General features: G+C 40.6%; 1 protein-coding gene across 2 annotated transcripts; it reads right to left on the bottom strand.

Moving 5' to 3' along the window:
- Positions 1-7,132: 7,132 nt before the first annotated feature.
- ncbp3 (nuclear cap binding subunit 3) lies at positions 7,133-23,485 on the bottom strand. Of its 2 annotated transcripts, none has more exons than XM_041800686.1 (14): positions 23,272-23,485; positions 14,303-14,368; positions 12,358-12,463; positions 12,135-12,260; positions 11,935-12,060; positions 11,701-11,858; positions 11,510-11,618; positions 11,313-11,412; positions 11,086-11,195; positions 10,941-10,990; positions 9,186-9,484; positions 8,065-8,213; positions 7,791-7,979; positions 7,133-7,491 (listed from the first exon to the last, which is right to left on the bottom strand). In XM_041800686.1, exons 1-14 carry the CDS (start codon positions 23,452-23,454, stop codon positions 7,139-7,141), a joined length of 2,124 nt encoding a protein of 707 aa, XP_041656620.1. In that variant the 5' UTR covers positions 23,455-23,485; the 3' UTR covers positions 7,133-7,138. The 2 variants fall into 2 exon arrangements, with proteins under 2 accessions (XP_041656620.1, XP_041656621.1); XM_041800687.1 differs by lacking the exon at positions 23,272-23,485 and adding an exon at positions 14,459-14,770.
- Between the last annotated feature and the right edge of the window lie 100 nt (positions 23,486-23,585).

Raw genomic sequence — 23,585 nt, 5'->3', positions numbered from 1 at the left:
ATAATTTTAAATTTCAAATCCTATTTTGACCTTTTAAAGTCATGATCTTGACTTTTATCTCATGTTTTGACCTTTTTCAACTCCTGTGACTTTTATCTATTTTTTACCTTTAAAACTCATGACTTTTAAATTTATTTCATATTTTGACCTGTAAAACTCATGAATTTGAAATTTAATCTCCTTTTTGACATTTTAAACTCATGATTTCTATATTTATCTCATATTTTGATTGTTAAATATCATGAGTTTGACTTTTATCTCATCGACTGTTAGAAAACCCTGGTTTCTGTATTCTATTTCATATTTTGTCGTTTGTAAACATCATTTGACTTTGAATGTCATGTTTTTACCTTTAAAACTTCTGAGTTTTTAGCTCATAATGTTGACCTTTTAATCTGAAAATCATTTATCATCAGTGTTAAGTTTTTTTTTTATCCCCATAATTCATTTCTGGTGATTCTGAGGTTGACAGTCAATGGTTAAATGCTGACCCTGTTAGGCCCTCAGGTTAGACCCAAATCCAGAATCCGGCCCCCGCTGTGACTGAGTTTGACTCCCCTGGCTCAGACTACAGTGCTGTGATAGAAACCTGATAATAATTTCTGTAGTGAGAAATATAAAAACATGTTTTAGTTTTAAAGAAATGATCACAGACAACAGTTCAGCATAATCCAATATTTTAATAATTATCTAAATTCATGACCACAGCGTGATGTCACTGCAGCCGCCGATAGTTTCATTAAAAAAAGAACAACATAAATGACGTGACTGAAACAAAGGAGTGACCGTTTCTGTCAAACACGGAGCAGAGAGTTTAAAAAAGTTCGTCATGTTGGAATTTAAACGCTGAATAATCGCCACACACATCAGAGTCTTGGATTCTTTCTTCTCTAAAGTCTGGAAACAGCTCGAGTCTTTTTTCATCGTCTCTGCTCAGAGAGAACACAGCTGATAGAAAAAAAAAAAGAACACTCATTTTTTAATAGAGTTTGGTTCTGGTCCCGATGTGGCGTTACGAACACCGACAGGATTCAGTTCTCAGAGCACGCACACGTCAGCTCGGAGGTTTCTGTGGAGACGGAGATGATGCAGGAATGATGAGTCAGAGGAGAAGAGAGATGTGATTGGCTGTCAGAGGAGAGGCTTGGCTCAAAGATTTCCCCCAAAGGTTGTCACAATATTATCATTTTAAACTAGCAGAAATAGATCGACCCGGATACCTGGTTGATACCACAGACAGAAGCCCTAGACCCCCAGAGTTTAAGTGTCGGAGAACTCCTGGACCCTGCTGCAGGACGGCTCAGAGAGGATACTCAACCGGACTTGTAAATCCATTAAGGGTGTTCTGACTTAAAAAACGATTGTTTCAGACTGTACACAAACATGAATGCCTCCTCTGCTGGTCTGCTTTCACATCAGTAACATGTCTCCATGCCTGAGCGTGATTGGTAAGTGCACAGATAGAAGATGGCAATAACTCATGCTGACATTGCAATGCTCTGTGCAGACAACAGTCCATCCTGCTACTGTGGATGTTTTTATTTCAAGAACTTCCTTCCTAATTCCACATCCATGGACCCGCGCTGCACTGATACCACCGTACTGGAGAGTCAGGAGACATTTAGAGTTAACCTTACAGTTCTCTTAGCTGACAAGTACTCCGTACTCGGGCACGGTTGCACCTCTTGAAGCAGACTCGAGCACAGTGCCCAGCTACAGCACACTTGAGCTCACACTGGCAAAAACTGAACTGGACTGTGGGGTCAGATCTGGGTCCATATGTGGAACCATCCTTACTGACAGGAGTATGTCAGACTCTGCTACAGCAGATGGAGACTAGCTTTTTGGCTACTGATGCACGTCGTCCCTCTTTCTCAGTGGTTACCAGCCTTTTTTCCTTAGGGACCCCCCTTACTCATATCTAAGAAAAGGTGAGCCCCCCAGGGGTAAGTCCTAATATCACAGGCCCTTACTAAACAGGTTCTTTCAACTTTCCATGATTACGACGGCATCTTAGGGCCATTCTAAAAAAACGACAAGAGGATCTGTTCATTTGATAAAAAAACTAATAACTCAAAATGTTAAAGTTTGAAAAGTCTTACAAAAATGATTTTTTAACTTTAAAGTCAACTATACATGCACCAAAACTGAGAAGTCTAAAACACACGATTGCATGGAGGAAAATCATGAGATTACAGTCTTAAAGGTGCAGTGTGTAAAATTGGGACCATCAACATCTAACAGTCAATTCTGGAGTGTGATGATCATTTCTCTGGTGATAACTGTGGGAACCAGTGAAGTTTAAAAATCAATACATGCTTAACTGTTATTTGGTTCCTTCTATGGTGCCATAGAAACAGACAAAATGCAAAAATCCAAGATGGCAGCGTCCTTGGAGGGGACCCTCCCTATGTATGAATAACAGGCTTATTCTGAGTTAATTTAAAACATAAATTTAAAAAATGTGTTATCAGATGTTAACACTAATTTAGATCAATCTACCTATAAATGTTATGTTTCATTTTAACCAAGCTTGTTTTGCTAAATGCTACTAGGCTAAATATTACACACTGCACCTTTAAATTTACACGAAACTATATAATATTTAAACAGTGTGCAGGAGTCTTCCTGCAATTTTAGGAAATTAAAACAAAATTAGCAAAAACTAGTGTTGAAACCACAACGGGTTGTACTATTTTCATTCTCTAAATTGTTATTTTGCTCTGCCAAAATACTTTTGAACAGCTTAATGTCCTCTCTTTAGAGATGAAGTTGTTTTCCTGGCACAAGCTCTATAATCCAGAACCTAATCAATAATCAATCGTCAATAATACTTTTACTGGGACGGCTCAATAGGGAAACACTTGTGATTTAAGCCCAGATTTAAACAGGGGTTTCCAACCACTGTTTTCAGTTCAGTTTTTGTGTAAATTTAAGACTTTAAAAACTTGGCATGTTTGAGTTTATATTTTAAAAATTTTAACTTTGTAAACTTGATCATTCGAGGTTTTTCTCATTAATTTCCGAGCTGTTTAACGTTGAAAATATGGAGTTTGTTTTCTGGTAAATGAAAAACTTCATGATATAGAAAGTTTTTTTTTTTTCTCATAAAGTAACAGGTGTTCTATTTTTTAATGTTGCCCTAATACACTATCGTACATTTAGTCTCTGATTGTGGTTTAACAACTATCTGCACAGCTAATTCAGACAGGGCCCTGTCAGCCTGTTCTACTTAACAGCTCTTTAATGTGAGCTACCGTAGCTAGCTCCTGTTTGAGTACCAGTGACCTTTCCTCCATCTTTGTCCTTATTTAATTCACATTTAAAAAGCCAAACTGGTTCCAAATGAAGAGAAACCAGCTCTAGTGAGCTGAGCCACATGATCTGATCATGATCTGAGACATTTCTGAAACGCAGGTGAGATCAGAGTTTAATGAACTAAACCAGGACGGAACTGGACTGAACCAAACTGGACCCCTTCATGGAAACAGACCACACCGGAGCGCTGAGGAGGATTTTTAATGCCTTTCTGCAGCTGCTGTTTCTGTGAGCTTTTTAAACATGTTTGTTTATTTTTTTGGTCTGAATATTTCACTACTTTTACGATGCAAAAGTAGCTAGAGAATGGTTTTTATTTTTGCACTTTAAAAGCTTGGACTAGTCACAAACAGCTCAAACATGGCCTTTTGGTAGAATTCCCAATGCAGAAATCACTACTTGCCCCCCAACAGGAGCTTTCTGCTGCTACGTACATCGTCTGCAAAGAACTTATAATGTGCTTTTATTTTGAAAGCTATTTTGCCATCACTTTGTTCCATCCTGCACTATTTTTCATTAAGAATATTTGGTTAGGATTTAAAAATGTACAAAATTCAGGTTGTGATTTGTCATCAAGGAGGTGGCGGTGGGTCCTGAGGCCAGACCAGCTGAGAACCACTGATCAAAATGACTGGGACTGTATCGGTTACAAAAGTGGCAACAAACAAAATAATCAAAGTCTGGAAAATTCTGACAGCCTTTCTCCTTGAACATTTCCCCTTTAAACTCTGTTTTTTACTAGAACCATGTTGGTGCCTGTCTGATATCAGGGCAAATAAAACACAAGTCCTCGTCACCCAGTACTGAGTATTCATCTTTTTGATGACCAAAAATTCCACAACAGTATTTTAGAATAGAAGTGTCGCCAACATACTTGTGCAATTTAGACGGTCTCAGGAGCTCTCCCTCCAGTCTTCATGGACTCATTCCTCTCCTTTAGACCTCTTTTATGAAGGAGGTGTCGTTTTTTTAAGCTTTGGTACTTTTCAGTCGCATTGATCATAAAAATAAACTGCACCTCTTTAAAATACCAGGTATCAAAAAAGGAACTTAAGGGCATTTCTGATGACTATTTTTCACAGGTGAGAGGATTTAACGTGCAACACAACCAACGAGCCGTTTCTTCTGATTCTGATTGTCTGACTGAGAAACATCAGCGCTCTAAGGTGCTACAGTCATCAAACGTTTCAATACTGATACTTTTCAGCACCTAGTGTTTTAAAACAATACAATCTGTAACTCTAAAGATCGATTCAAAGTCAAAAAACACTAAAACTTAAATAAAAACATCTATTTCATCAGAAAGGTGTGCAGGGAAGGAATGAATCCATCCATAGCTGCAGGAGCTGTCATGCTCATGGTCTTTATAAACACGCTTCATTGTTGTTGAAGTTTTAGAGTGCCTGCTATTTTTGAAAACAAAAATAAAGAAATTAAATACTAGATGCCTTGCTTCTCCGATAAAGTTACCATTATCTATTTAAAAATTAAAGACTCAGAGATGTACTTAGATGCAAGTTTGATGTTAGCTTAATGCTAACACATGCTGGAAAATGCCATTAACTGGCTAATAGATTTAGCACCTGTTTTAGCAGAAGATGCCACCTATTTCCCTGACACATGCATTGCCCTGTAGAAAGAAGCAGCTTTGTTTTCCTGATCACTGGAAAGTGTGAGTAGGACGGGGGTTTCCTTTAGAGCGAAGATTCTCAGCCCTAAGTGGACAAACATTTGTTATTTTCCTCTGTTCTGCTTTAATAATTATTATAATTTTGTTTTCACAAGGGTTTGACTTGTTTATCTAGTTAGGTTTGAAAAGCAAAGCATGTTCTCCCATGATAGTGTGTTCTTTTATCAGGTTTTTAAAAAGTCCTGTCATCAGAAATGTTTTGTTCATCTGATCCAAACATTAACTTTATGTTCGCAAGTGAATAAATCTAAATGGTTGAATATTTCCAGGCATTAGTGTCACAGGTTTGGCCCCGTTGGTAGAGCAGGCGATCATATCTGGACCCTCGGCATAGGACTGATTCTGATTCTTTCTCTCTTTATCTCTCATCTTTCTTCATCTGTCCTGTCCAATGAAAGCAAAAAGCCAAAAAAAGGATCTTTAAAGAAAAGTAGGGCTGGGATATATGGCCTAAAATTTAAATCACAGTTTTCTCCCCCCCGCTTCGCGATAACGGCATCATTTCCCCATATGAAAAATGTAAGAGATAGCACAGTTAAAGTCATAGTCGGGTGTTACATTCCCCCTTGTTCCCCCTAAAACCCTGTGATGACAGAGACCACAGAACAATGATTTATAAGCCTCTCTGTGTTCACGTCTTTGTAACTGCTGCTGCAGTATAAGTTTTATTTCTCTCCTGCTGAGGCATGTCAAGCTGCTACTGACAATACCACATTTCCTGATTTGGGCCTTCACAATAAAAGCATCCAAGAAAAATAACTACTGAGCTTTAGCAGAGCTGCTAGCTACTGTGTTAACAGATGCTTCTCCTAAAACACCTTTAAACAGTTCTTTCAGCTGTAATAAAAGTAACTGCTGCAGCTCTGGGCTAAAGTTAGACTGAGTTGATCAGCTTGTTAAAAACACAGATAGGCTGACAGATACTGTGCAAAGCCAGCGCACTCGCTGTATGTTGCTGTTACTACACACATTTAACTTGGAGAGGAAAGAACATGTTTGAACTCGTTCTTGTGCTTCGTATTTAAAATGCTGCCACAAATAGGCAGCGTTTAGGTTGTTAGCTGGCTGCTCTTTGGGGTCAGAGTGAATACTGATGACTCAGACTGAGCTGTTGTCTGTCACATATCATTGCTACGCTAACACTGGCATCAGCTATGCTGCGTGTGTGTGCTACAACACATCATTTAAACCAGTGGTGCAAAAATCCCTTCTGTGGCAGAAACTTCACCAGTGATGGCACTGATACCAGCTAACTGACACAACCTCAGCTTCCTGACTTATTTCAGCTTTAAGGTGCAGTACAACCACAGTCTGGCCGTAACACTGAATGACAGCTAGGTACTGGTCGAAATAACGGACTAAATATTGTCGTCTTTCCTTTATTGGGTTCTTTGTTTTTATCAGGCAGGATGGCTCCAAGTAGAGTGGGGGAAGATGTGCAGCAAACAGCACCAGGATCATCCTTTTGGCAAAACACTGCAAATAAACTTCAGAAATGTGCGAGACCCTTCCTGCAAGTTTTAGGAAAGTAATAACACAACAGCCAGTACTAGGTGTTGAAAGCCAAAACAGGTTTAAATATCGTTCATTCTTTAAATTGTTATTCTGCTCTGCCAAATTATTTTGGAACAAGTTTGTATGGAGCAAGAATCTGCCTGCAGCTTTGAATGGATTCATCCCTCTTCTACTTCCGTTTATCTTTAGAGAGGGTGTAGGTTCTTTTTTTTTAGTTTGGTAGTTTCTGATGTTACAGATCATTAAATTAACAGAGCTCATGTTTTTTAAATGCACAGTAAGACACAGTAAAATTTTAAAAGTATTTGGATAAACATTTTGACCGCCTTTGTCCACTCTGTGACTGAAGTGAAAACAAGAATAGAGGCATTAAAGAGGCTTATGACCCTTTGAGCCCCTGTAGCCAGGCGTGGTAGACCCCTCCATGGACTAAAACTACAGTAACAGAAAACTCTCCGCTGACCTCAGATCAGCAATCTGCTCTGACAACTTCATGTCTTTTTTGTTTTGTTTTTAAAGAAGTTCAACAGAAACAAGCTCCTCCCCCTCATCCTCCTCCTCCTCCTCCTCCACCTCCTCCTCCTCTTCCTCCTCCTCCGCCTCCTCCTCCCCATCTCAGCCGTCCGAGTCGTCGCTGCTGTCTCGGCTGATCTCGATCTGCAGCGACGGCAGGTTGTCCAGCCGGCTCTTCTTCAGCTTGTGCGTCTGTCGCTCTTGTTTCTGTTTGATCATGGCGCCCCACATCTTCTGCAGCGTGGAGTCGTCTTCCTCCTCCTCCTCCCCTTCATCGTCTTCGTCCTCCCCGCCTCCTCGTCTTCTCCTGCTGCTGCTGCTGCCGCTGCCGGCGTCGCTGGAGTTCTTCCTAGCTGAGGAGGTGAACAGTCCAGATGAGTGGCTTGTCGTCCGGCGCTCCTGACGTCCGGAGGTGCTGTCGTCATCAGCTGATCCGAGTCTGCTCCAGAGCCCGCCTACAGGAAGTGACGGGGTTAAAAACATTGGTTAGATCATTAAGTCCGAAACATTCAGAGTCGATCATTTAAGTGATGGATGAATGACTCCAAATGTAGGTAAATCAGCAATTGGAGAGTAAATTTAAAGGACTAGGTGACATTTGGAGGGTAAAGTTTTGTTCTGTAACAGGTGTTTCATGGCCTATTATCATCATAATCGTTATTTCAGATGTTTTCAAACTAAGTTTCTTTTAGTTAGTGTATAATCAGTTTCCTGAAAACATCATCTGGAGCGCTCAGGTGGGGTTTTTTTCTACCTGTTTTTCTGTCTTTGGACGAGTTAGAGTAAATCCCTCTGCTGTCCTGGCTGGCCACGCCCAGTCTGCGGTGAACATCTCTGATTGGCTCTCTGACTGGAGGCGTGTCTCTATCTCTAGGGGAGACAGGGGAGGGGGAGCGTCGTCTGTCGGGGGAATATCGTCTCTTCCCCAACCGCTGCCGAACATCTGCAGAGAGCGGCAGTTAAACGTCTGTTTTTATATCATAAAGAGGATTTTTTTTTACATCCTACCATCGGATCAAACAGCTCACCTGTCTTCCCACTGGGGGCCACAGGAGGGGCCTGTCTGTGCTGAGAGAGGCCCTGTCTCTTCTCTTCCAGCAGCTGACGGACGTCCATTACTTTGGTGGGTGACGAGGATTTGGGTCGGCTCTGTGACCCTGACACACCGATCCTGTTCCTGTTCCAGAACAAAAAAACAAAATTTCATTTTATTTTCTGATTAAAGTTTGATCTTAGTCTGCGGTCACACCGAGAGTTCATCTGCTTTGTTCTGATTCAGGCACTTAGATGATCCACTTTTGTATTCTTCACTTAGGTTGTTTGGTGTTCATAGAGAAATGCTGTGAAGCTGGCTGAAGCTCAAACCAACAATGGGCTGTCCTTTCTTCATCACATCACAGGCTGATTTCCTCACTGTGTAAGTTAAAACTACTACAGATTTTTCTCCAAAATTCTAGTAAGCTAGTTTACATTTAAAGATCCTGTAGCGTGAAATCCAACATTTGTGTCTGAACACTCTAGATGTGTTGGAATATGGTTGCTGTAAACATGTGAAAACACTGAGATCTAGTTTTTCACCTCTTTCCTGGCTGGGTTTAATGTGGGCGGGGCTAACATGTGGACTGGTGATGTCACCTGCCCAGAGTGGGGAATGACCCCGCCCCTCTAACACTTCAATCTAAAATCCCAGAGCAGTTCATCTCAGTCCAGTCTGTTGTTAGCTGATTCTAGTGATTCTCATTGGGTTTTTTTTGGTGCTTCATTTTATCTAGCATGGGGACCTGTCCTGACATACATAGGGTTCTGGATTTATTAAAAAAAAAAAAAAAAAAAAAACTTATCTCTTCTCCCTTTGGACCTCAAGAGTTAAAACTCTAAAACAAATCTGCTCTGGAGTTTAAACTGCATTTCTAAAATATAAAACAGTTGAAATCTTCATTAAATCAACAACTATTCAGATCTTTGAAAATCAGGCTTCATCCCTGGAACAGTGGGTAGATCATGTTTGTTTACACTCTTCCTCCAGGTGTCCTCTGGCTCCGCCCTATTTTTCCCACCCCTCTCCCTGTCATTATATGTCAGTTTAGTCATGACACAGATTTATGGCTCCATCATAACAGACATTATCATGACGTCTAAATGCTCTGACCTGATGCTCTTCAGGTGCGTCTCCAGCTCGTCGGCGTACATTGTCATTTTCTTGCTCTTCTTCGGCGACGGCGTGGAGATCATCTTCAGCTCCAGGTCGTAGTCCATCTCGTCGGACTCTGACCACGGAGACGGGGATCTCTCTGCTCTGCTGCGAAGCCCCGCCCCCAACACCCTCGACCCGCTTCCACCTCGCTCTCCTCTGTCCCGCTCAGCTCGCTCTCTGTACTCCACCACACGGTCGTCCGAGTCCATGTCCTCGTCTCCGTCATCTTCCTGCTCGTCTTCGTCCTCCTCCTCCTGTGGTTGTCATGACAACAGAATTTAAAATGGAAGTTTTACGCAACCAGAACTGGATGAGTTCTTGTGATTATCAAAATTTTAAAGGCAAAATCCGGCAAACTGTCTAAGTTGAACAAAAACAAAGATTGCACAGTGCCTTAAAAAAGTATTCACTCTAGACCAGTGGCACTCAACGTGTGGCTCTAGAGCCACATGTGGCTCTTTTATGTCTTAATTTCAAATATTTTTCCCCAGAAAACCTTAAAAAGGGAAACGTTTTTGCCCTTATTGACCAATTTTTTTGCCACTTTTCACCCATTTAAGCTACCTTTTGCCATTAAATACCACTTTTTGGCCATTTTTTTTTTTTTTTTGCCACTTTCATCCCATTATGGCCCATTTGAGCTATCTAATGCCAATAAATACCACTTTTTCCATACTTTTCAGCCCACTGTGACACTTTTTTTGCAACTCTTTACCCATTTTCTGCCAATTCTATCCCATTTTGTCCCTTTTCATCATTTTTTTGCCACTTTTCACCCATTTAAGCTATCTTCTACCGTTCATTCTACCATGCCACTTGTTTCCTCTTTTATTGGCCGTTTTGCAGCTTCTTTTTGACAATTTTATCCCATTTTTGCCCCTTTCACCACTTTTCACCAATTTCATCAACCTTATGCCACTACATACCACTCGTTTCCTTTTTGTTGCCCTTTTTTGCCACTCTTGACTGCTTTTTGCCCATTTTAGTCACTTTTCTCTCATTTTCTTGCCATGTCTTTGCCACTTTTGGACCATTTTATGCCAACTGCAACTCATTTTTTTGTCACTTCTCACCCATTTTGCTACTTTCTGACCCTTTTTCCTCTTTTCCTCCCCATTTTCACCCATTTATGTTGCTTTTAGACCATTTTTGCCACCTTTAACTTGTTATTGCCACTTTTCACCTCTTATATTGCAGGTCTTGCAAAGGTATTTTTCAACAATTCTGCTCTTTGGTTGAGCAGGGTTTAGTAACACTGCTCTAGACAACTCTGAGTTGCTTGGAGTGTTCTTTTGACTTCCTGGTGTAATGGTTGCCAGGTATACTGATGAACCAGTGACTGGACCTTCCAGACACAGGTGTCTTTATACTACAATCACTGAGACACATTCACTGACCTCAGGTGACCACTAGCACTTTTCACTTTGACATTAAAGAGGCTTTTTTGGTTTTGTCAAAATAAATCCAAATCATATTGACCATGATTGATTCATAAAATCAATAAAAGGATAAAACATCCAAGGGGTCAATGCTTTTTCTAGGAACTGTATTTGTGGAATATAGACAGCTGTCTCTCTCTTTAAGTTTAAAATTACTATAGAGGTGTTATTTCTTTAAAGCTTGGTCAGTCTTTGAACATTAAATCTATAGAGATTGTAACTTTTTAAACCCTGTGTTTTCATAAAATCTCAAAAAATTGGACAACCCTACCTCCTCCTCCTCCTCTTTGATTGGCTCCTCAGGCAGGTTGACCAGGTCAGCTGAGAAAAATGTGAAATAAATTCATTATTATAATCCCAGCCGTGATTTAAGAAGCTTGTTTTTATAAACGTGCTGACAGGATGAGTGTCGTTACCCGAGTGTCTGTGCGTGTACGGCGGCGTGTGTCCCATACTGTCTCCAATCAGAGGCTTCTTACTCTTGATGACGTCTCTCTGGATCCTCCGGTTGTGATACCTCCTCTTCCTGAAACACAGAAAACAAAACCCTGAATCTGACCGAGGTTTCAGATCTTATCTCTGAAAAATCCTTAAACTACTTTGGTGTGTGGAGGATTTTAGGAGTGCAGTGTTGGAGTCTTACCAGGAGTTGCTGAGGATCCCCTTCATGCCTCCATAGTTCGGGTTTCCATACTTCATGTAGTATCTGCTGCGCCGTGCTGCGCCCAGCTCCTTCTTATCGTCTGAACACAGAATGCCAGAGGAGATTCAAATCAAACTTTATTGCTGGTGTTGTGCTAACAGGAGCAGCTGATCTTGATTATTGATCGCTCCACTGACCTTGTGTAGCGAAGCGCAGGAAGAGCTTGTTTCCTTTGAACGGTCTGATGGCGGGTCGGAGCTCGTTCCTCACCAGTGACTCTCTCTCCGCCCCCGACAGGTCGTCCATCTGACACAGACAGATCAGCTGATCATGTTATTGATCTTTTATCAGCACCAACCAATACACCTGATTATCAGAGTGACTTTACCTGTCCGTGCTCTGCCTTCCTTTTCTCGTCCTCACCGTCTTTCACCTCTACCTCCTCGCTGCTCTTCTTCCCTGTCTCATCATCATCGTCGTCGTCCACCTCTCCCTCCTCCTCTTCATCATCATCATCCTCATCATCTGAGCGTTGCCCCCGGCGACCTGGCAGGTAAAAACAAACTATTAGATCTTGTTCTCAGTGGGACTGTGCTCAGTGATTCTCTGATTCAACACCGACCTGTACTCTGCTTCCCCGGCTCATCGCTACCCTGCGTCTCCGTGCTAACCGTCTCTGGGTCGGGCATCCGGCTGCTGTTAATGAGAGCTCGGATACACGTGTCATCATCCAGCCACACCACGTTACCTAGGAAACAAAGGTTTAGACTGACCTGGTCCTCACTTCTCTGGTGTCAGGGTTTTTATGTGTTTGAGACTCACAGGAAGTGTCGTCGATCCACTCGATGTGTGCTGGAGGATATTCTTTGAAATAGCCAAACACGTCCTGAGTGCTCATCTCGTCCACGCCCGTCACATGGATCGCTTCCAAGCGCACTCTGGGGATGGCTGAGCTCCACAGAAGAAGAAAAATAGAGCGGGTTCAGCACATGCTCAGTCAGAGCTAACATGGAAACTCACACCTGTAAACACCTGAGGGTGTCACCTTTCTTCATCATGTCTTTGTCCAGGTAGACGTTCCTCTGAGCGAAACTCTCCTCAGCACAGAAGTGGAAACGCCTCGCTCGCTTCTCTTTCCTCTCGATCGCCTCCTAACAAACAAACAAACAAACAAATACCAATTCATCATTAGAACTTTAGTGACTACCCTTGCTTGACAGTTAAGCCTACAGAGCTGTGAAAAAGTACAGTCCCCCTTCCTGAGTTCTTATTTCTTAGTTTTGTCACTTACATTTTTCAGATCATAAAACTAACGCAAGTACAACCTTGGTAAATACAAAAGTCAGTTTTTAAATAATAATTTAATTTATTAAGGGTAAATCTACCCGGTCCTCTGTGAAACACTCATCACCTCCTACACCTAATAACTGGTTGTTCCACCCGTGGCAGCAACAACTGAAGCAAGCGTTTGTGATAACTGTCACTGATTCTTTCTCATCACTGCAGAGGAATGTTGTCCCACTCTTCTCTGCAGAATAGTTGTAATTCAGCCACATTTGAGGGTTTTCCAGCATGGACAGCCTGTTTAGGTCACACCACAGCATCTCAGTCAGATCTAAGTCCAGACTTTGACTAGACCACTTCAGAACCTTCATTTAGTTTTTAGTCCATTCAGAGGTGGACTTGCTGGAGTCTTTGGGATCATTGTCCTGCAGCCTGTTGCACCAGCTGTGCGCAAGTTCTGCCTTAAGTTATGGTGTAAAGTCCACACCAATGCCTACGTTGAAACTAGTTTAGTTCCAACTTATGTAGGGTCACTGTTCAGTTGCACCACAGACACGTAAGGTTGATCTTAACAAGTAGAGATTTACATCCAATGTTCTGGGGGTTCCCCCATGAAATAGATGCCATTTCCTGTATTCTAGTGCATTTTAACACCATATTAGCACCAGATAATCCAAACTGGTTCTGTTAGATATAGTTCTGGCTCAATATAGATCAAAAAAGGGCCCAACACAAAAGTCATTGCAGCAGTAATGTTTTGCCAACCGGGAGGGCACTTAAGCAAGATTTTTACCACCCAAGGGGGAAGTTTATTATGTTTTAACCAGCCAAGAGGGCAATTGCTTTACTTAAACACGCCATTTTGCCACCCAAGTGGGCAGTTCATCATGTTCTAACCAGCCATGGGGGCAGTTTAGTGTGTTTTGCCAACCAGAAGGGCACTTTAGCATGCGTTATGGCTCCCAAGAGGGCACTTTAGCACACGTTATGGCTCCCAAGAGGGCACTTTAGCACACGTTTTGGCTCCCAAGAAGGCACTTTAACATGTGTTTTGGCTCCCAAGAGGGCACTTTAGAGTGTGTTTTTCAACAATAGGGCCATTGCCCTTAACTGAGTCAGTGAGGCCTGCAGTCTGTAGATGTTGTTCTGGGTTCTTTCCATGTTGTCTTGGAGTCATGTTGGTAGGGCAGCCACTCCTGGAAAGGTTCACCTCTGTTCACAGTTTTCTGCATTGCTGGATAATGGCTCTCTGAGTGGTCGTCTGGAGTCCCAAAGCCTTAGAAATGTCTTTGTAACCCTTTCAGACTGACAGTCAGTGACTGTGTTCCTCATCCGTTCCTGAATTTCTTTAGATGGTTCCATGATGTGTTGGAGATCTTTAAGCCCTCTTCACTGTCAGACAGGTTCTATTTAAGGGGTTTATTCATTCAGCAGGTCTGGCAGTAATCAGGTCTGGATGTGGATAGTCAAACTGAACTCAGCTTTATAAAAATGTGGTTTATCATAGTTATTTCATGATTTTACAAGAGGGCAATGACTTTCAGAAAGAGGGAGAACCCTTTTCACAGCACTGTATGCCCGTGTGTTACCCTAGCATATATGCTGTCAGGATAATCAGAAAATTTAATCCTGATAACAAGTCTGTGCATATTTAAGGTGGATGGAGTAAATCAAAAGATAGCGGCCTGCCAATGATGATGTCTTACCTTTGAGTTGACATCAATCCCTGTGATGAACGCTCCAGCCTTGTTCTCGTACCGCCGACTCGTATCCTGGAAAACAACCATTTTCATTTTTGTTTCAGAAAAGAAAGGAGACAGACAAAAACTAGAGGACAGAGAAGAATAAGGTAGTTTTCACACATTCTGAGATTTGATGTGTCATCAGTGGAGTACAGGGACTACAACTGGGTCGTGGTATCAGAGGTCACTCAGTACAGGATAAACCACCCATGGAAAAAAAAAACAAAAAACAACATTTATTGCTCATCCATTTTTTGACCATGAAACTGAGAATCACCCTGTATTAGGAGTGGGCGGTAACACGGTAATACTCTAATCTAGGTATTTAAAAATAGCCACAGTACTGCACCATGCCAGTGTGAGTTTATAAACACTTTCATTCTTATTTCTGGAGGTGAATCATTGATAGGAACCAGAGGAAGCTTTACTGGCCATGTACGCTTATGCAACCAGGAATCTCCTCTGGTTAGTTTTGCTCTCAGTTTACAGGAATTTAACATTAAATACAAAAATCATATAACACTGAAAAAGTACAAAACATTAAGATCTAAAATTAGCTGTTTTTTCTAGTATTTAGAAGTCTGTGTGCATTGATAGTATGGTTGCAAGATATGCAAGGATGCTGATGAGAAATGATCTAAAGTTGACTGTTTATAACCCTCCACGCTGCAGCAGCAACGTCAGGCACAAAACCACTCAACATTTTACTAATGTTTATACTATTGTTAACCCCTGGGGTATGAGGTTAAAGGTAGTTGTTGGTTATTTTTGGCACTAAATCAGTCTATAACTTTCTTCCAGGCTTCCTGTAGAGCAGCCTTAATTTCATCAACTAAAACTGACTAAAAATGTTTGTGGACAGCATTTTCCCATAAGACAGTCCAGACTAAGACTAGCCAAAAATAGATCTGTGATGACTAAAAGTTTAGTTTTTGTCAGACATTCAAAGTCTGTGATATTTCTCTGCTGAAGGTAAATCACACAACACATCTATAGCCATTCTTTCTCTCAGCTGTAGAAAGCAGAGACCCCAGGTCAGGCAGGGTGCAGGGTAGGGCTGATGGATATGGGAAAGTAATAGGGGTGGGAGAAAAAATCGATACAGCATAGTATCACGATATTTTGTCTGGTGATATATCGTATCGTCTTGTCCATCAAGTATCTTTTATTTTTCTTTCAAATTAATTGCTACTATAAACTGAAGTCTATGATAATGAAAAATAAAATAAATTGTTTGTCCAGTGAGGTTGGTAAAGGTGACGGTCATAGAGCAGGAGGAAGTTAGTACAACAAACATGGCAGCACCAGGCCAAGGACGTTAGGAAGCAGGGCATGAAACAGATGGACATGACACATGAGGTTTGCAAGAAGCGCTACATGAAAATAAAATACTGCGGAAGTACGACAAACATGAGGGCAAGACTCATGCTAAATCAGCTAAACAGTTGGAAAATGATATAGATCACAATACATGGTATTGCAATACTAACTGTATCTCAAGATGTTTAAAATCGCAACAATATCGAATCCTGACCCAAGTATTGTATTATTATCGTATTGTGGGGCCATTAGTGATTCCCACCCCTAGAAAATAATCTACTTGTGAATTTTTCAACCTAATATTGCAATTAAACATCTGCTAAAACAGTGGCAAACAGGAAGTTTGGTTATTAAGAGTTTCACTGGGGATTTAAAAAAATACTAAGTCAGTTTAAAATCAGTCTGCAGATTGTTCTGAGCAAAACAGGTAGAATCCTGAAAGCCTTCGTCCTCAGCCCTAGTTTAGATTAGGGCTGGGCAATAAATTGAAAATTAGATTAAATCACAGTATGGCCTGCTGCAATTTCAAATCGAAAAAGGTGCCCTATTTCTTTGACCTGAGATTTGTGTTAAAATACCAGTTTAATTTCTTTTTGCAGCAGAGATGTTATGTGAGACACATCCTGCAATCATTCAACTGTCATTTTTTTAGAATAGTCAACAAAAAAAATCATTTTTTCTCAATGCTTGTACTTTTTTTCTTATTAAATGTGAGAATGACAAAGCCATATCTTTAAAGAATTGTTCAGCCCTTGTTTAGGAATAAAGAAAGTTAAGGAATGATTGCATATCAAACTGCAATATTGGGGTAAAAAAATCCTGATTCGATTATTTTCCAAAATGGTTCAGCCCAAGATCAGACTCTGGGGAAAGACAAACAACGTCGAATGACTGCGAGCCCTGCACTCCATCCTTCAGGATCAGAGGAGAGGAACAATGATACAGAATTTAGCCCAGAATGGTTTTATAAATCAAGACGTACCAATTTCCACAGGAACGAGCACTTACAGAAGCCCAGCTGACTTTAGAGTATAAAGAACAACGACGAGTAAGAAATCACAGCTGGTGATAAATCTCAGAGCTCGATGTCCAACATATGAAGGAGGCGTTCAAGGACACTACACCATAATAGGGCAGGTAAAAAAGGTAGACTCAACTAGTCTCTTTTCAGACTGGAAAGGAGAAACAGGACTTGTTTATGTTACCAAAGAAAACTTTCAGCTTTTAACAAAATACTCCTTAAAGTACAAGGTATCTTTGAGCAAAAATCCTGAATATTTAAAAGAAGATACCAGCTCAGGTTCTGGACTGTCCTTTCTAACAATTTTACAAGACCATGTTCCTTAACTGTTCTTGAGGATGTAAAAAATCCAGTTTGATCTGTGTTTAGAAAGTTAACAGAGTTGATCTTGGACTAAATAAAAGCCTCAAGATTTGTAAAAGCTCAGCAGGCGTAGGTGCACAGCAGTAAATAACCGCATCATCAGCACAAAAATGAAATGACTGGGAGTATTCTGACCAAGGAAATGGAAGGAGGGCTCAGTACCAAAGCTTGTGGCACCCCTTCTCAGTCCATAGTACCTTAGAGGTAAAACACTGTAAGAACAGCCTGGGCTCTACTAGTCAGATAGCTAGCAAACCAACGACATCAACCCAGTGGCTTTAAGATGCTCCAGTAAGGCCCTGTTTACACGACAACGTTGTCGAGTGAAAACACAAACGTTTCGTAGCGTTTTGGCTGTCTCTTTACACGGCAATGGCATTTTGGTGTGGGACAACAGATGGAAATTAGCGACTCGCTAAATCTGGTGCAACCATGTTTTCATTTACTTTGTACGAATGATCCATGCCATTGCACACTGTCCCTGGATAAAAATAAACATTAAACATTAAAACAGAACTTTTTATAAATGGGCTCCAGAGATGAAGTTTTTCAAAACGCCCCAGTCTCCGTGTAAACAGGGAAAACCGTACTTTCTGAAAACGGACATGCAAAGTGCGGCTGCAGTAAATATCCATGCGTGAGTACGCTTATAAGCGTGCATGGATGGGAAGCCCAAAACAAAACAAAGATGGCCGACACCAGCATACTGTTCGTGCTCCTCACTCTCTTGAATTTAACTGTTCTTCTCCAACAAAGTGTTGATTTACTTCACCGTCACTTGGATCACCAGGGATATATTTTGTGCCTGCACCAAATTCTGACTCCACCCATACGCCGTCGAAGGGCAGCCCGAAGGTGATACTGGACATTGCAAAATCACACTGCCATCATGTATACTACATCGTTTTTGGTGTTTCCCGCAGTCTCGTGGGAACGGAGATTGTTCTGAAAACGTTGCCGTCTGAACGTGGAACTTTCTGGAAACAAAAACGGAGAACAAAGCAAAACGTTGTGTAAATGAGGCCTAGGATGCTGTGATCTACAGCGTCAAAGCCTTGGAGAAGAAGAGACAAACAACATTATTGTCCAAGGTTCCAAGAATGTCAGTTACTACCTCCCTGGCAGCGATAGCTGTGCTGTCAGTTTTTCAGAAAATGAGACGGAAAAAAGCTGAAAGTCAGATATTCTAACATGATCACCAATCAAGGTTTTAAAACTCTGGACAACACTGACAGTTAAGAGATCAGTCTGTATTTGTTTAAGATATTGGGATCTCCTCTGTTAAAGAGGGGATTAACAAAGGCAGACCTCCAATCATCAGGGATTGTAATTAAACTAAAAGTGAGATTAAAAAGGTGACACTAACATCTAAAGCAAGCTTTAAAAAGAGCAGCTCCAATTTAGTTCTACCTTTACAATGTGGTTTAAAACAGTGTTAATTTCACACACTAAAACTATGACTACAAATGTTTGTGGACAGACTTTTTTCCATGACAAAAACTAGACTGAGACTAACAAAAATAGATCTGTGATGACTAAAACTAGACTGAGACTAACAAAAATAGATCTGTGATGACTAAAACTAGACTGAGACTAACAAAAATAGATCTGTGATGACTAAAACTAGACTGAGACTAACAAAAATAGATCTGTGATGACTAAAACTAGACTGAGACTAACAAAAATAGATCTGTGATGACTAAAACTAGACTAAGACTAACAAAAATAGATCTGTGATGACTAAAACTAGACTGAGACTAACAAAAATAGATCTGTGATGACTAAAACTAGACTAAGACTAACAAAAATAGATCTGTGATGACTAAAACTAGACTAAGACTAACAAAAATAGATCTGTGATGACTAAAACTAGACTGAGACTAACAAAAATAGATCTGTGATGACTAAAACTAGACTGAGACTAACAAAAATAGATCTGTGATGACTAAAACTAGACTGAGACTAACAAAAATAGATCTGTGATGACTAAAACTAGACTGAGACTAACAAAAATAGATCTGTGATGACTAAAACTAGACTGGGACTAACAAAAATAGATCTGTGATGACTAAAACTAGACTGAGACTAACAAAAATAGATCTGTGATGACTAAACTAGACTGAGACTAACAAAAATAGATCTGTGATGACTAAAACTAGACTGGGACTAACAAAAATAGATCTGTGATGACTAAAACTAGACTGAGACTAACAAAAATAGATCTGTGATGACTAAAACTAGACTAAGACTAACAAAAATAGATCTGTGATGACTAAAACTAGACTAAGACTAACAAAAATCGATCTGTGATGACTAAAACTAGACTAAGACTAACAAAAATAGATCTGTGATGACTAAAACTAGACTAAGACTAACAAAAATAGATCTGTGATGACTAAACTAGACTGAGACTAACAAAAATAGATCTGTGATGACTAAACTAGACTGAGACTAACAAAAATAGATCTGTGATGACTAAAACTAGACTGAGACTAACAAACATAGATCTGTGATGACTAAAACTAGACTATGACTAACAAAAATAGATCTGTGATGACTAAAACTAGACTGAGACTAACAAAAATAGATCTGTGATGACTAAAACTAGACTGAGACTAACAAAAATAGATCTGTGATGACTAAAACTAGACTGAGACTAACAAATATAGATTCAGTTCCAAGCATTTTTTTTCCTGCATTCTGATCTATTCTGTCTTCTGGAACCAATTTCTAAACTGTCTGCAGAATTATTTTGTGTGTCTTCGTCTGTGTTTTAAAATCTACTACTGTTTATTAAGCACATTTTGACACTTTGATTTGCATTTTAAAGTATATGTTCTTTAAAAGGAATCCTGCAGCTGAAGCTTTAAACAAGTAGCCTGTTCATACAGTATGCAATTTAACATCACATTTACTTCAGCCTTGATTACAGACTGCTTAATAAAGAAAATATAAATATGACACACATTTGAAGAATTTTTGAGATGTGGTTATGCAGTTAAGAGGTGACTGTATGTTGTTTTAACGCAATTTTGATTTTATTTTAAAAAGGTGGTGTATACATTGATTTACTGCTCTGAATGAGGCTGTGATGAGCAGAGACATAAACGTGTCACACTGGCACCTGTCTGCTGCTACAATGAAGAAGAGGAGGAAAGGCAGGATTACGTGCTGCAGCAGTATGAATGTAGGCCAAAGAAATGCATGTAAATCAATTATTTTACTGTTTAAAACATTTTCTAATGATGATCCATGTCTGGATGTTGCGGACGTCACCGCCTCCCTACGACGCTGTTGTTATAATGTTTCACCCGTGACTGCGTTATCCTGACGCTTACTTGCCAGGTGGAAAGGCTTGTAAATAACTCAGAAATTAATAATTGAAAGCAAAACAATGTCGGCAGTTAAAACGTAGGCTAACTGCCTTAGACACACTTTACTCCGCTGAACTACGGTATGTGAACGGCAGACCGGAGGACGCTGTCTTTAGAGCTCATCAAAAAAACGTTGATAAGCTTTGTGCAGATTGTGCAAATAAATATTTTTTTTGCACACTGATGGTTCAGAAAACCAAGACGAGGCTTCGTATAAGAGTTAGAAATCGTCATGAGAACTTAATCTTAAGTTTCACTTTTGCAGCGTGAGTCTCCGCTGGAGCAGGGGGCACAGAGCGAGAAGTAGTAGAGCCGATCCTACGATAAAACAGATTAAGTAGATCGCCAACACATTCTATTTCTTCACGATCGGAGATCGTCTTATCGTGCACTCCTATTTCAAAGTCGTGATATGTTGGACAATTCACATGAACAGGCTGGGCTGATCTGCCCACGGCTCCACCAGCCGCTCCTCTTTCTGGGCGGTCCATATTAGTCGGGACCTTCAACGTTTCACTGCCGGTGTTTCTTGTTCGTTCATGCCGCTCTGCCGCTTTTGTGGTTGTTTTAACCGGCAGGTTTCCTGTTTTCAGTTTTGTCAGAGCTCATCTATTTTTATTAAAACTAAAAAGCATTTCATTTAAAGACTAAAACTAAGACTAAAATTAAAAATAGCTGCAAAAACTAACACTGGTTTTTAAACACCTGTCAGTAAGACTGCATGCTGGAGGAAAATTCTGGGAAGGGTTAACGGTATTGAAGATGGACACCACCATATCCTACCCTATTCTGACTAAATTTCTGTTTCACAGAGGATGATCCAAGGATTTACAGCCTTTACATGCATTGTGCAAAACATTTAATACAATATCATTTAGGGTGCATAAACAAGTAGGGCTGAACGATTTGCAGAAATAATCTAATTGCAATTTTTTCCTGCAATACTGCGATTTGAAATGCGATTATTTAGATTCCTGGTTTTTCTGTTGTTTAACAAACATCAGCAAGAAATCATTCTATATTATAACAAGTACAATATTGATGGGTTTAAACTAGGGCTAAATTTAGAAAAAATTATCTTTCTGGGATTTTGGCTACAAAAGCAAATTTGATATCGATTGCTTTATTGAAGGGGATGATCATTTCTCATATTCTTCTCATGTTGATGAAGAAAAATAAATGCATGAGTGAGAAAAGTAAGATTTTTGTTAAAAATTAAATGAAATAAAAAAGATACTTGAAGGTTTGAAAAATGTACGAAGCAGTGATACTCAACGCGTGGCTCTAGAGCCACATGTGGCTCTTTTTTGTCTTAATCTTAAATATCATTCCCCCACAAAACCTTAAAAAAGGGAAACTTTGTGGCACTTTTTCACCCATTTCTTCACTTTTCATCCATTTAAGCTACGTTTTGCTATTGAATACCACGGTTTTTCCTACTTTTTTGCCCATTTTTGCCATTTTTAGCCCTTTTTTTTGCCTATTAGGACTATCTTTTTCCCCTCTCCGCCCTTTTTTCTCTGCATTTTCACCCATTTAAGCTACTTATTGTCTTTAAATACCACTGTTTTCCTAGTTTTTGCCTATTTTTGCCAATCTTGACTGCTTTTTGCCCATTTCAGTCACTTTTCACTCCATTTTTTCTCATGGTTTTGCCACTTTTGGACCATTTTATGCCAAATGTAACTTATTTTTTTTTGGTCACTTCTCACCCATTTCTGCTTCTTTCTGGCCTTTTTGCCACTTTTACTCTCATTTTTGCCACTTTTAGCCCATTTTTGTTGCTTTTTAACCATTTTTGCCACCTTTAACTTGTTATTGCTATTTCAAGCTGTTTTTGCCACTTTTCACCTCTTAGATTGCGGCTCTTGCAAAGGTACTTTTGAACAATTTGGCTCTTTGGTTGTTGAGGGTTGAGAAACACTGGTATAAAGCATAAAAAAAAGATTGTATCAAACCGGTATTTTGACACGTTTCAGGTTAAAGAAACATTGCACTGTCTGAGATTTAAAAACTGCGGCATGCCATATTGGATTTCATCTAATGTGCGATTAATCGCCCAGCCCTATAATGACCAGTAAAAATAACCACGCTACACTACAAGGCTGTACAGTGACTTGTCCATCTACAGTTAATATTAATGATTAGTGCACCATATGTGAGTGGTAATCTGGTCTTTCAGTAGATCAAACTAAAGGACAAAAAGAACTGTTAATGGGGCTGAAAGGTTGTCCAAGTCTTCATTTTTTAGGATAAGGTAAGGTTTGGGTCATTTTCTACTTTCTACCTGCGTTATAAACTCATAAAAATATTCAAATCAGTCCTGAGGTCATGGTTGTTGTGGTTCCCAGTAAACACAGAGATCGTTGAGAGCCTCCAGCAACAAGTGAGTGAAACAACAAACAGGCTAACGACAGCTGCTGAACGAACATGGCAGAAATGTAAACAGCTCTGGGTTAAGTTACCCTTTATTAGCTGTTTCATTACAACCAACACGGTGCTAGCAACCAGCGCAGGTGTTAGGGTTAAAGCTGTGACCGTGTTTACTGGTGACATTCAGCCGAGTGTGTCTGTGGTCGTCGTAGTTGCGGTAAATGTTCCCCTGTATTCAGTGTCTCCATCTAAAGTCATTAAATCTTGATACACTCTTAAAGTGAAATCTGAACTAGGGTTTTAGATTCGACAGCCACATACGCATTCAGATGAAAGCCACCAGTTAGCACGGTCACTCTTTAAACCGTCACACCAGGAGCGACCCGGGAGTGCGATTAGCAACACGCCGACGCTTCCCGCTGTTCTCCCGGTCGCAGCAGACTCCAGCCCCCGGTCTGAGGAGGCCTCACCCGGACACTTACCGGCAGCAGCTCCTTCAGCGAACGGTTAACGGACACGTCCTCCGCCTCCAGCTCCCCCTCCTCCACCTCCATGGGCTCGGCTTCGCGGGCATCTCGGTCTGACTCGGAGTCCGAGTCCGAGTCGGAGCGGTCAGAGCCGCTGTCTGATTTCACCGACACCCGTAAGCTGCGCGCGGCCGCCATGGCGCGAGCTGCTGCGAACAACGGCTGCAGCTGCTTCGATAACCCGGCAGTGGTTCGGTCCTCCAGCTTCTTCTTCGTTGATGTTGTCTGATGGTTATCCAACACTACCAGCGCCATCTAGTGGCCGTTGA

The sequence above is a fragment of the Cheilinus undulatus genome, linkage group 12, assembly GCF_018320785.1.
Source record: "Cheilinus undulatus linkage group 12, ASM1832078v1, whole genome shotgun sequence".
NCBI lineage: Eukaryota > Metazoa > Chordata > Actinopteri > Labriformes > Labridae > Cheilinus > Cheilinus undulatus.
This window is presented reverse-complemented; position numbering and strand designations above follow the sequence as displayed.